General features: G+C 48.0%; 1 protein-coding gene across 1 annotated transcript in view; it reads right to left on the bottom strand.

Moving 5' to 3' along the window:
• The window catches only part of LOC149429876 (uncharacterized), a 210,306-nt gene that overhangs the window by 50,094 nt on the left and 145,929 nt on the right, over positions 1-14,283 (bottom strand). The window contains exon 8 of the mRNA XM_089666353.1: positions 9,583-10,191. Coding sequence (XP_089522479.1) covers positions 9,583-10,191 — 609 coding nt within the window. The remainder of the gene's footprint in view (positions 1-9,582; positions 10,192-14,283) is intronic.

Here is a 14,283-nt window from a genome sequence, read left to right as displayed (position 1 = left end):
AGAGGTTCTATTATTAGGACATGCGGTATTTTACTAGTAAGACATTAATTCATATTTCCACTGTCAGTGGGGTTCCCCGCTTGCAGCTGAATAGAAAAAGAATTGTTGGCATTGCCTGACAATTACAAAAATATGTTAAAAATGGAGTGGGGTCCCCCCTCCTATCCAGACCAAGCTGTTCTGGTCTGGTATGGATTTTGAGGGGAACCCCCACGCCAAAATTGAAAAAAAAAATGGTGTGGGGCCCCCCAAAATCCATACCATACCCTTATCCAAGTATGCAGCCCGGCAGGTCAGGAAAGGGGGGGACAAGCGAGCCCCCCCCTTGAACCATAAAAAGCCACATGCCCTCAACATGTGGGGGTGCTTTTAGGCAGAGGGGTATGTTGATGGGGACAAGGGCCTCTTCCCCACAAACTTGGGCTGTGGTTGTGGGGGTCTGCAGGCAGAGAGCTTATCGGAATCTGGAAGTCCCCGTTAACAAGGCGGCTCCCCATGTGAATGAGTATGAGGTACATGGTACCGCTACTCATTCACAAAAAAAAGTGTAGTGTAAAAAAAGACAGGAGACAGTCTTTGACAAGCCCTTTATTAAAAATTAAAAATGATCCCCCGAAGTAGATCCAACATCAATTACAATGCCTGCCGCTACCCAAAAAAAGTAAAAAGAAAAAAAGCTCGGTTCTGACAGCTGCATCATGATGACTACTATTACGACATCACAAGGGTGAAGAGTTCACCCTACACCCCTGTGCTGTCATCTGGTGCTGTGATTGGCCAAAGCATTGCACCTGACCTGCGGTCAGCTGCATTGCTTTGACCAATCACAATGCACTGTCAGGGCGGGGGCGCGACAGGCAAACACACGAACGGTCAATGTTCAAGTCAAACTTAGGTTCGACAAACATTCAGCCCAACACTACTCCGGACCACATTTCCCTCATTACAATACTACCTTCCTCCCATCAGCGATGTAGTACAAGGACCACCCTCATTACAATACTACCTTCCTCCCATCAGCCATGTAGTACAAGGACCACCCTCATTACAATACTACCTTCCTCCCATCAGCCATGTAGTACAAGGACCTCCCTCATTACAATACTACCTTCCTCCCATCAGCCATGTAGTACAAGGACCACCCTCATTACAATACTACCTTCCTCCCATCAGCCATGTAGTACAAGGACCTCCCTCATTACAAAACTACCTTCCTCCCATCAGCCATGTAGTACAAGGACCTCCCTCATTACAATACTACCTTCCTCCCATCAGCGATGTAGTACAAGGACCTCCCTCATTACAATACTACCTTCCTCCCATCAGCGATGTAGTACAAGGACCTCCCTCATTACAATACTACCTTCCTCCCATCAGCGATGTAGTACAAGAACCTCCCTCATTACAATACTACCTTCCTCCCATCAGCCATGTAGTACAAGGACCTCCTTCTTTACAATACTACCTTCCTCCAATCAGCGATGTAGTACAAGGACCTCCCTCATTACAATACTACCTTCCTCCCATCAGCGATGTAGTACAAAGACCTCCCTCTTTACAATACTACCTTCCTCCCATCAGCGATGTAGTACAAGGACCGCCTTCTTTACAATACTACCTTCCTCCCATCAGAGATGTAGTACAAAGACCTCCCTCATTAAAATACCACCTTCCTCCCATCAGAGATGTAGTACAAGGACCTCCCTCATTAAAATACCACCTTCCTCCCATCAGAGATGTAGTACAAGGACCTCCCTCATTACAATACCACCTTCCTCCCATCAGAGATGTAGTACAAGGACCTCCCTCATTACAATACTACCTTCCTCCCATCAGCGATGTAGTACAAGGACCTCCCTCATTACAATACTACCTTCCTCCCATCAGCGATGTAGTACAAGGACCTCCCTCATTACAATACTACCTTCCTCCCATCAGCTATATAGTACAAGGACCTCCCTCATTGCAATACTACCTTCCTCCCATCAGAGATGTAGTACAAGTACCTCCCTCTTTACAATACTACCTTCCTCCAATCAGCGATGTAGTACAAGGACCTCCCTCATTACAATACTACCTTCCTCCCATCAGCATTGTAGAACAAGGACCTCCCTCATTACAATACTACCTTCCTCCCATCAGAGATGTAGTACAAGGACCTCCATCATTACAATACTACCTTCCTCCCATCAGCCATGTAGTACAAGGACCTCCCTCTTTACAATACTACCTTCCTCCAATCAGAGATGTAGTACAAGGTCCTCCCTCATTACAATACTACCTTCCTCCAATCAACGATGTAGTACAAGGACCTCCCTCATTACAATACTATCTTCCTCCCATCAGCGATGTAGAACAAGGACCTCCCTCATTACAATACTACCTTCCTCCCATCAGAGATGTAGTACAAGGACCTCCCTCTTTACAATACTACCTTCCTCCCATCAGAGATGTAGTACAAGGACCTCCCTCATTACAATACTACCTTCCTCCCATCAGAGATGTAGTACAAGGACCACCCTCATTGCAATACTACCTTCCTCCCATCAGCGATGTAGTACAAGGACCTCCCTCATTACAATACTACCTTCCTCCCATCAGCGATGTAGTACAAGGACCTCCCTCATTACAATACTACCTTCCTCCCATCAGCGATGTAGTACAAGGACCTCCCTCATTATAATACTACCTTCCTCCCATCAGCTATATAGTACAAGGACCTCCCTCATTGCAATACTACCTTCCTCCCATCAGAGATGTAGTACAAGGACCTCCCTCATTACAATACTACCTTCCTCCCATCAGAGATTTAGTACAAGGACCTCCATCATTACAATACTACCTTCCTCCCATCAGCCATGTAGTACAAGGACCTCCCTCTTTACAATACTACCTTCCTCCAATCAGAGATGTAGTACAAGGACCTCCCTCATTACAATACTACCTTCCTCCCATCAGCGATGTAGAACAAGGACCTCCCTCATTACAATACTACCTTCCTCCCATCAGAGATGTAGTACAAGGACCTCCCTCATTACAATACTACCTTCCTCCCATCAGCCATGTAGTACAAGGACCTCCCTCATTACAAAACTACCTTCCTCCCATCAGCCATGTAGTACAAGGACCTCCCTCATTACAATACTACCTTCCTCCCATCAGCGATGTAGTACAAGGACCTCCCTCATTACAATACTACCTTCCTCCCATCAGCGATGTAGTACAAGAACCTCCCTCATTACAATACTACCTTCCTCCCATCAGCCATGTAGTACAAGGACCTCCTTCTTTACAATACTACCTTCCTCCAATCAGCGATGTAGTACAAGGACCTCCCTCATTACAATACTACCTTCCTCCCATCAGCGATGTAGTACAAAGACCTCCCTCTTTACAATACTACCTTCCTCCCATCAGCGATGTAGTACAAGGACCGCCTTCTTTACAATACTACCTTCCTCCCATCAGAGATGTAGTACAAAGACCTCCCTCATTACAATACCACCTTCCTCCCATCAGAGATGTAGTACAAGGACCACCCTCATTACAATACCGCCTTCCTCCCATCAGCGATGTAGTACAAGGACCTCTCTCATTACAATACCACCTTCCTCCCATCAGCTATGTAGTACAAGGACCTCCATCATTACAATAACACCTTCCTCCCATCAGCGATGTAGTACAAGGACCACCCTCTTTACAATACTACCTTCCTCCAATCAGCGATGTAGTACAAGGACCTCCCTCTTTACAATACTACCTTCCTCCAATCAGCGATGTAGTACAAGGACCTCCCTCTTTACAATACTACCTTCCTCCCATCAGCGATGTAGTACAAGGACCTCCCTCATTACAATACTACCTTCCTCCCATCAGCGATGTAGTACAAAGACCTCCCTCTTTACAATACTACCTTCCTCCCATCAGCGATGTAGTACAAGGACCGCCTTCTTTACAATACTACCTTCCTCCCATCAGAGATGTAGTACAAAGACCTCCCTCATTACAATACCACCTTCCTCCCATCAGAGATGTAGTACAAGGACCACCCTCATTACAATACCGCCTTCCTCCCATCAGCGATGTAGTACAAGGACCTCTCTCATTACAATACCACCTTCCTCCCATCAGCTATGTAGTACAAGGACCTCCATCATTACAATAACACCTTCCTCCCATCAGCGATGTAGTACAAGGACCACCCTCTTTACAATACTACCTTCCTCCAATCAGCGATGTAGTACAAGGACCTCCCTCTTTACAATACTACCTTCCTCCAATCAGCGATGTAGTACAAGGACCTCCCTCTTTACAATACTACCTTCCTCCCATCAGCGATGTAGTACAAGGACCTCCCTCATTACAATACTACCTTCCTCCCATCAGCGATGTAGAACAAGGACCTCCCTCATTACAATACTACCTTCCTCCCATCAGAGATGTAGTACAAGGACCTCCCTCTTTACAATACTACCTTCCTCCCATCAGAGATGTAGTACAAGGACCACCCTCATTGCAATACTACCTTCCTCCCATCAGCGATGTAGTACAAGGACCTCCCTCATTACAATACTACCTTCCTCCCATCAGCGATGTAGTACAAGGACCTCCCTCATTACAATACTACCTTCCTCCCATCAGCGATGTAGTACAAGGACCTCCCTCATTACAATACTACCTTCCTCCCATCAGCGATGTAGTACAAGGATCTCCCTCATTACAATACTACCTTCCTCCCATCAGCTATGTAGTACAAGGACCTCCATCATTACAATACTACCTTCCTCCCATCAGCGATGTAGTACAAGGACCTCCCTCTTTACAATACTACCTTCCTCCAATCAGTGATGTAGTACAAGGACCTCCCTCATTACAATACTACCTTCCTCCCATCAGCGATGTAGAACAAGGACCTCTCTCAGTACAATACTACCTTACTCCCATCAGCTATGTAGTACAAGGACCTCCATCATTACAATACTACCTTCCTCCCATCAGCCATGTAGTACAAGGACCTCCATCATTACAATACTACCTTCCTCCCATCAGCCATGTAGTACAAGGACCTCCCTCATTACAATACTACCTTCCTCCCATCAGCGATGTAGTACAAGGACCTCCCTCTTTACAATACTACCTTCCTCCAATCAGCGATGTAGTACAAGGACCTCCCTCATTACAATACTACCTTCCTCCCATCAGCGATGTAGTACAAAGACCTCCCTCTTTACAATACTACCTTCCTCCCATCAGCGATGTAGTACAAGGACCTCCCTCATTACAATACCACCTTGCTCCCATCAGCCATGTAGTACAAAGACCTCCCTCTTTACAATACTACCTTCCTCCCATCAGCCATGTAGTACAAGGACCTCCCTCATTACAATACCACCTTTCTCCCATCAGCCATGTAGTACAAGGACCTCCCTCATTACAATACTACCTTGCTCCCATCAGCTATGTAGTACAAGGACCTCCCTCATTACAATACCACCTTCCTCACATCAGCTATGTAGTACAAGGACCTCCCTCATTACAATACCACCTTCCTCCCATCAGCTATGTAGTACAAGGACCTCCCTCATTACAATACTACCTTCCTCCCATCAGCGATGTAGTACAAGGACCTCCCTCATTACAATTCCACCTTCCTCCCATCAGCAATGTAGTACAAGGACCTCCCTCATTACAATACCACCTTCCTCCCATCAGCGATGTAGTAGAAGGTCATGGTGTCCCCATGTCATTTATTGATTGGGATCATGGTGTCCCCATGTCATTTATTGATTGGGGTCATGGTGTCCCCATGTAATTTATTGATTGGGATTGTGGTGTCCCCATTTCATTTATTTATTGGGATCATGGTGTCCACATGTCATTTATTGATTGGGGTCATGCTGACATCATGTCATTTATTGATTGGGGTCATGGTGTCCCCATGTCATTTATTGATTGGGGTCATGGTGTCCTCATGTCATTTATTGATTGGGGTCATGGTGTCCCCATGGCATTTATTGATTGGGGTCATGGTGTCCCCATGTCATTTATTGATTGGGGTCATGGTGTTCCCATGTCCTTTATTGATTGGGATCATGGTGTCCCTGTCATTTATTGATTGGGGTCATGGTGTTCCCATGTCATTTATTGATTGGGATCATGGTGTCCCCATATCATTGATTGATTAGGATCATGGTGTCCTCATGTCATTTATTGATTGGGATCATGGTGTCCCCATGTCATTTATTGATTGGGATCATGGTGTCCCCATGTCATTTATTGATTGGGATCATGGTGTCCCCATGTCATTTATTGATTGGGATCATGTTGTCCCCATGTCATTGATTGATTAGGATCATGGTGTCCGCGTTATTATTATAATACAGGATTTATATAGCGCCAACAGTTTGCGCAGTACTTTACAATATAAGGGAGACAGTACAATTACAATACATTTCAGTACAGAAGGAATAGGAGGGCCCGGCTCACGGAGCTTACAATCTAAAGGAAGGGGGAGGTGATACAAAAGGTGATAGCTGCGGGGGATGATCTGGCGGAGGTGATTCAAGTACAGTTATTAGGTGGAGGTGGGGTAGGCTTCCCTGAAGAAGTGAGTTTCAAAGATCACCTAAAGGCAGACAGGGTGAGGGCTGACCAGACATGCTGTGGTAGGGAGTTCCAGAGGATGGGAGAGGCTCTGGAGAATTCCTGGAGGTGAGCGTGAGAGGAGGTTATGAGGGAGCTAGAGATGAGGATATCATGGGAGGAGCGGAGTGGGCGATTTGGGCGGTATCTGTGGATGAGGTTGGCGATGTAGCTAGGGGCAGTGTTGTGGATGGCTTTGTAAGCTGTGGTTACATTTCATTTCATTGGGGTCTTGGTGTCTCCATGTCATTTAATGATTGGGATTGTGGTGTCCCCATGTCAGTGGCAGAACTACTAGGGTCACAAAGGTCATACTTGTGACCGGGCCCTGGCATTCTGCCACCGTGGGGGCCCAAGACAGCAGTAAGGGCGTCTGCTGCAGAACATGTGAAAGGGTCCTGCTGGGGGACAGTAATATAGGGCCCTGCTATGAGAATAAAGGGCCCCAGGCCTGGAGGAAAGGGCCCCAGGATTAAAGAAAGGACCCAGGTACCAATGGAAAGGTCACCAGGACCAGTGGCAAGGGCCTGGAATTGATGGAAAGGGCCCTGGGACGGGGTCAGGGGGGCCCTGAAGGTTCTAGTTAGGCCACTGTATGTGTCTACACTCCATGGTGTATGAATATGTTGCCCGTGTCCTGTACTGTATGATTAAGATATTACACTTTCGCAAAAGCAATTAACCCTAAAAATGTTTGTCCACATCTACATGTACATAGGAATGTAAATACACACATGGTGGGCGCCCACATCCAAAAATGTCACTTGTGCTACATACGTTACATATTGCTGCATCTAGGCAGGTGCCTACAGAGTAATGTAGCATATTATTATTATTATACAGGATTTATATAGCACCAACAGTTTGCTCAGCGCTGTACATTATAATGGGAGACAGTACACGAGACAGTACAGTAACAATACAATACAATACACGAGGGGTTTTAGGGCCCTGCTCCTTGGAGCTTACAATCTAGGAGGGAGGGGAGAGTGGTACAGGAGGAAATAGCTGTGGGGGATGGAGTAGTGGGAAGAGCGGAGGAGATCAGCAAATTAGGTGAGGGCGAGGTAGGCTTCACTGAAGAGATGGGTTTTCAGGGTGTGCCTAAAGGTGAGGAGGGAAGGTGACAGTCTGATGGATTGGGGTAGTGAGTTCCAGAGGATGGGGGAAGCCCAGGAGAAGTCCTGGAGACAGGCATGGGAGGAGGAGACCAGGGAACTAGAGAGTAGGAGGTCTTGTGAGGAGCAAAGAGTGCGTTTTGGGTGGTAGATGGATATCAGGTCGGTGATGTAGTTTGGGACAGTGTTATGGACAGCTTTGTACGTCAATGTTAATAATTTGAATTTTATGCGTTGGGCAATCGGAAGCCAGTGGAGGGATTGGCAGAGGGGGGTGGTGGACACGGAGCAGTTAGTAAGGTGGATGAGTTTGGCCGCAGAATTCAGGATAGACTGAAGCGGGGATAGCCTGTGTTGGGGAAGGCCGGCGAGGAGGGAGTTACAGCAGTCAAGTCGTGATATAAGGGAGTGAATAAGTTGCTTTGCAGTTTCTGGAGTTAGGAACGAGCGTATTTTGGAGATGTTGCGGAGGTGGAGTCTGCATGAACTTGTCAGCGATTGGACCTGAGGCTGGAAGGACAGATTGGAGTCTAGAATGACACCTAGGACTCTGGCTTGCGGGGTAGGGCTGATGGTGGTGTTGCTGGTCGTGATGGAGAGGTCGGGGGGGCGCGGGCTGGGGGGAAAACTAGGAGCTCGGTTTTGGAAAGGTTTAATTTGAGGAAGTGGAGTGACATCCAGTCTGATATGTCGTTCAGAAGGCTAGTGATTCGGGCAGAGACTGAAGGGGTGAGGCGAGGGGTAGAGAGGTAGATTTGAGTGTCGTCGTCATAGAGGTGGTAGTTGAAGCCGTGGGAGTGTATCATTTGACCAAGGGAGGAGGTGTAGATGGAGAAGAGAAGGGGCCCAAGGACAGAACCTTGGGGGACTCCAACAGAGAGGGGGAGTGAGGGGGAGGTGGCAGCGTTATAGGTAACACTGAAGGAGCATTGTGATAGATAGGAAGAGAGCCAGGAGTGAGCGAAGTCTCTGAGGCCAAGAGAGTAGAGTTTTTTGAGGAGGAGGGGGTGGTCGACCGCTTCGAAAGCCGTAGAGAGGTCGAGGAGTAGGAGCACTGAGTAGTGGCCATTAGCTTTGGCGGTGTTAGGATCCACCCGGCGGTGTCTCTAGCAGCCCACAGCGTGGAGTTCCTCAGGGCACGGGGTCTAAGTCCCAATCTGCTATTCACCAGGGCCCCTGATGGTGGGGATGGAAGTTGGCGCAGACTGAGACCAGGTCGCAACCCCTGAGTATGTCCGGCAATGGTAGAGATCACCGTCAGGGGTGTGTGAGAAACGGAGTCTGATGTGAAGAGGCTGGCAGACTTACTGACAGGGAGCGATCTGTGCGGGATGGATGGATGGTCTGGGTAGCGTGAGGCGTAGTCAGGCAGGCCAGGTCAGCAATGTGTGGGCAGTGAGGTACCAGAGGAGTAAGCAGAGAATGGTCGGAGTCACAAGCCAGGTTCAGCAATTAGCGGGCAGCGCGGTACAAAGGATCAGGCAGAAGGATGGTCAGTCAAGCCAGGGGTTAATCAGGAGAAGTCAGCAGGGTCAGGTATAATGCAGAGGTCGGCAACAGAATAATCACAGGATCAGGAATCAGGAACAGAGCAGATAAGACCAACTGGCAATTTTGACATACCTCTGTTCTGTTTAAATAGCCCACCCTGCGCTGTCATTGGTGCCAGACGCGTGTCCGCAATCGTGAGTGCGCGGCCATCGTCGCAGCCATGCTCGTCCAGGTCCCGTCGCCCGCCGGCTGGAGCGTGTCGGTGTTCTGCGCATGCGCCGCCCGGCACGATGCTGCAGAACACCCGCGCCCTGACATTGCCCCCCCCCACGGGCAGCTGCCGGATGCCCAATTGCTCTCTCTTATGTGGGTGGTTATCGAAAAATTCCCGAATCAGTCTAGGGGCATGGACATTCTGGGCTGGTTCCCATGAGTTTTCTTCCGGCCCGTACCCTTTCCATTTAATGAGGAATTGAGTCTGGCCTCTCCTTTTTCTGCAGTCTAGAATTGTTTCGATCTCAAATTCCTCTTCCCCATCAATGTTCATGGCCTCTGGAGGCCTAGATCTCCGGCTCGGGAATGAATCCGGTGCCGCAGGTTTCAACAAGGATACATGAAACACTGGATGTATTTTAAAGGATTCAGGAAGTATGAGCTCATATGCCACCTCATTAATCTTCCGTCTCACCTTGAATGGACCCATGAATTTTGCTCCCAATTTTCTTGACGGGCATGACATCTTTAGATTTGTTGTGGCTAGCCAGACCTGGTCCCCCGGATGCAGAACAAGCTCGCCTCTCCTTTTATCGAAGGCCTTCTTACTATCTTCTTGGGCTTTTGTGATAGCCTCCTGTAGCACCCTGTTATTCGTTGAAAAGAACTGTAACATGTCTTGTGTAGCAGGTACTAGACTCTCTGGAATCGTGTCAGGTAGAAATATCTGATGGAATCCGTAGATGGCAAAAAACGGAGATTGTTGGGGTTGTTTTGGGGTTCGACTCATTGTTGCCCATTTAGTGCACCTGTTGTTAATGTCATTAACACCAAAGCAGCTGAAACTGATGAACAACCCCCTCTGCTACTTACCTGACCAGATCAATATCCCAGGAGTTTCATTGACTTGATGCTAGACTCTGATTAAGAAGTCTTCCTTTAATTTTTCTTGAGCAGTGTGTATAAGTAAAGCGCTATAGAAGTACCTGTAATAAATACAATAAAATAAAATGGAAGATAGCTAGATGGAAGCACTCTCCTGTGGACAGACTCTAAATAGAGCTCCCCCTAGCTGCATTCTGGTAATAAAACATTGCTAGGAGGTCGATTTCATTTAGCTGCTACATACTTCCCATCGTTATATAAATGTCTTCTGACATTTAGGGGGTCTATATATGAAGGTAAAAAAGACCTGTGTGTAGCAGCCCCCCCCCCTAATACTTACCTGAGCTCCATCCCGATCCAGTGATGTCCATCAGAGCCTTGATTCTCTGGGGACTCTCACTCATGATTGGCTGAGGCAGCATTGAGAACCACTGGAGCCAATAAAGAGAGGGAGGGAATGGACACTCAGAGCTGCAGCTCCGGAGCGTGCCTGCTTGGGGGAACCCTAAAAGAGGGAGAGGCCAGGAGCGCCAAAAGGGGACCCAAGAAGAGGATTCAGGCTGCTCTGTGCAAAACCATTACACAGAGCAGGTAAGTATGACGTGTTTGTTATTAAAAAAAAATAAAAAATTTACTATCACTTTAACAAGTAATTGATAACGATCATCCAATAGATGGTGCGAATTTGTAAAATACATAGAGCCTTCAAATGGCCAAATACAATATTTTCCATTTTTAATCAACAGTTGGTTTATTAGCGATGGTTTAAACCCCTTGCCTACCGGGCACTTCCCCCCTTCCTGCCCAGGCTAATTTTCAGCTTTCAGCACTATCGCACTTTGAATGACAATTGTGCGGTCATGCAACACTGTACCCATATGACATTTTTATCATTTTTTCTCACAAAAATAGAGCTTTCTTTTGGTGGTATTTAATTGCTGCTGGGTGTTTTATTTTTTGCTCTACAAACAAAAAAAAAGCAAAAAAATTTGAAAAAAAATGTTTTTTCTGTTTTTATTATAAAAGTTTGCAAACAGGTAATTTTTCTCCTTCACATGTGCGTTGATGAGGCTGCACTGATAGGCAGCAGTGATGGGCACTGATGAGGTGGCATGGATAGGCAGCACTGATAGGAGGCACTGATGGGCAGCACTGATGGATGGCATTGACTGGTGGCACTGCAGGGCGGCACTGATGGGTACAGGTAGGTGGCAATGATGGGCACAGGTGGGTGGCAGAGGTGGGCAGCACTGCTCATCAGTGCCCTGATCAGTACCAATCCCTTTGCTGACAATTGCCGATTCTCAGCAGTACTTTCCTCATGCTGTGACAGTGTGAGGAAAGTGCAGCCGATAACCAGCAACTGTATTTACCTGGTGATCTGCTCTGTCATTGGACACAGCTGGTCACATGGTAAAAGGCCTCTGTGGTTGTCCTTTTACCATATCAGCGATTACTGGTGGTGCCGGGTGCGCACCGCTGGGAGCACGCAGGGGGCGTGTTCTGGGAGGACATGCATGGACGCCCTCTCAGAACTAGACAACTGCGCTGTATCTGTCTTTCGGCTATAGCACGGTTGGAAAGTGGTTAACCTCCTGCTGACAGTTCTCTTTAGGAGTACAGTGGCACACCGGCTTTCTGGTGCCAGGTCACGTATTTGGTGCGTGATCCGACAATCCTGGGTAGAGCGTGCGTGCAAGCGCCCCCCGGCTGTGCTGTAATTAGTCACAGTACAAGCAGATCAGTGGGTGCCGGTCCACGATTGACCGCCGCCACCTGCTGATCAGCGAGGAGGAAGACAATACAAAGCTCTGGCCTGTCAGTGGGGATGTGCTTGTTTTTATTTCCCTGCAACGCAGGGAATAAAAACTGGCACATACCTTAGTGAAAACAGACACATAAACACTGGTTAGGCACACATTTAACCCTTTGATTGCCCGATATGTTTAACCCCTTCCCAGCCAGTGTGATTAGTACAGTGACAGTGTATATTTTTAGCATTGATCACTGTATTACTATTACTGGTCCCCACAAAGTGTCAGTTAGTATTAGATTGCCCACCACACTATCGCAGTCTTGATATAAGTCGCTGATCATCGCCATTACTAGTATTAACAAAAAATATATCAACATTCCAGTATATAAACCATAGTTTGTAGACGCTACAACTTTTGTGCAAACCAATCAATATATGCTTATTGGGATATTTTTTTAACCATAAATATGTAGCAGAATACATATTGGCCTAAATCTATGTAACGCCCGCCCAGACTCTCTAGATAGGCTGTTTTTTGCTTTTTTTTAAGCAGAGTAGCAGCCTGGGATGAGTCAGCCTGTGAGTGAGGGAACAGTTCATCTCAGGTCAGGCTAGAAGGCTCTAACAAGCCAGGGCTTCTGAAGCCATCCCTCCTCTCCAGAAACCTGAGAGCTTTCTTCAGGAGGGATGGAGGCCCAGATCTGCATGTTTAACCACCTGCTGACCGCAGATAGCCGAATGATGGCTACACTACGGCTGGCCAGTTCTGGGAGGGCGTCATATGACATCCTCCCAGAACGCGCTCTCCTGCGCGCACCCGGCGATCTCCATGATCGCTGTGTCCTAGGGACACAGCTGATCACGTGATGTGGTAAAAGGCCAATCACAGTGGCCTTTTACCATGTGATTAGCCGTGTCCAATGACATGCTGATCACCGGGAAATGCAATTGCCGGTTCTCGGCTGCACTTTCTTCACGCTGTCAGAGCGCGAGGAAAGTACTGCTGAGAACCGGCAGTTGTCAGAGCAGGGATTGGCACCGATCATCAGGGCACTGATGATCAGTGCCCTGATGATCGGTGCCCAGCAGTGCCACCCACCAGTTCTGCCCACCTGTGCCCAGCAGTCCGCCCACCTGTGCTCAGCAGTGCACCCACCTGTGCCCAGCAGTGCACCCTCCTGTGCTCAGAAGTGCCACCTACCTGTGCCCAGCAGTGCCACCCACCTGTGCCCACTAGTGCCACCCACATGTGCCCACCAGTGCCACCCACCTGTTCCCATCAGTGCATCCCAGCCAGTCAGTGCCCAGTGGTTGTGCCAGTCAGTGCCCAGCAGTTGTGCCAGTGAATGCCTAGCAGTGCCACCAGTCAGTGCCCAGCAGTGATGCCAGTCAGTGCCACCTATCAGTGCTGTCTATCAGTTCCCATCAGTGCTGCCTATCAGTTCCCATCAGTGCTGCCTATCAGTGCCGCCTATTAGTGCCCATCAGTGCTACCTCATCAACGCACATCAGTGAAGGAGAAAAATTACCTGTTTGAAAAATTTTATAATAGAAACAAAGAAACTTTTTTTTTTTTCAAAATGTTTGCACTTTTTTTGTTTATAGCGCAAAAAGTAAAGTGCCCAGTGGCGATTAAATACCACCAAAAGAAAGCTCCATTTGTGACAAAAAAAATTATAAAAATTTCATATGGGTACAATGTTGCATGACCGCGCAATTGTCAAAGTGCGACAGCGCTGAAAGCTGAAAATTGGCCTGGTAAAGAAGGGGGTATAAGTGCCCGGTAGGAAAGGAGGTTAAGGGACCCTGGACAATCCCCTGGCAGAAAGCTTGGCATGGTGACCAGGGCAACCCACAAATGTGGCAGAGCCTGGGAAAGCAGGGGCAGAGTGTTGGGTGGAAGATGGAGTGAGGAAGGCTGGAGTGTGGAGCCTGCCTACTGGAAAAGAGGATCTCCACTGCACCACCATCTCCTGGGGAGGACATCCTGAGCAGCAGGGAAGGAGCCAGCCCAATGAAAGGCCTGAAGGCAGCCACCAACCTGACAGGACAGTGAGTACTCCTACACCTGCTGGGCTGGGTAAGGGGAGAGGGCAGTCAGGTGAAAGACCCAACTAGCTTCTCACCCGAGACTGCTTGTGCTAAATTGGCAGCTACTGGGCCCCCTTGCCCAGGGAA

The sequence above is a fragment of the Staurois parvus genome, unplaced genomic scaffold (assembly GCF_062004578.1).
Source record: "Staurois parvus isolate SC_StPar_1 unplaced genomic scaffold, SC_StPar_1.0 ptg002686l, whole genome shotgun sequence".
Lineage (NCBI taxonomy): Eukaryota > Metazoa > Chordata > Amphibia > Anura > Ranidae > Staurois > Staurois parvus.
Note: the sequence above shows the minus strand (reverse complement) of the source record. Positions and strands in the feature narration are given on the sequence as shown.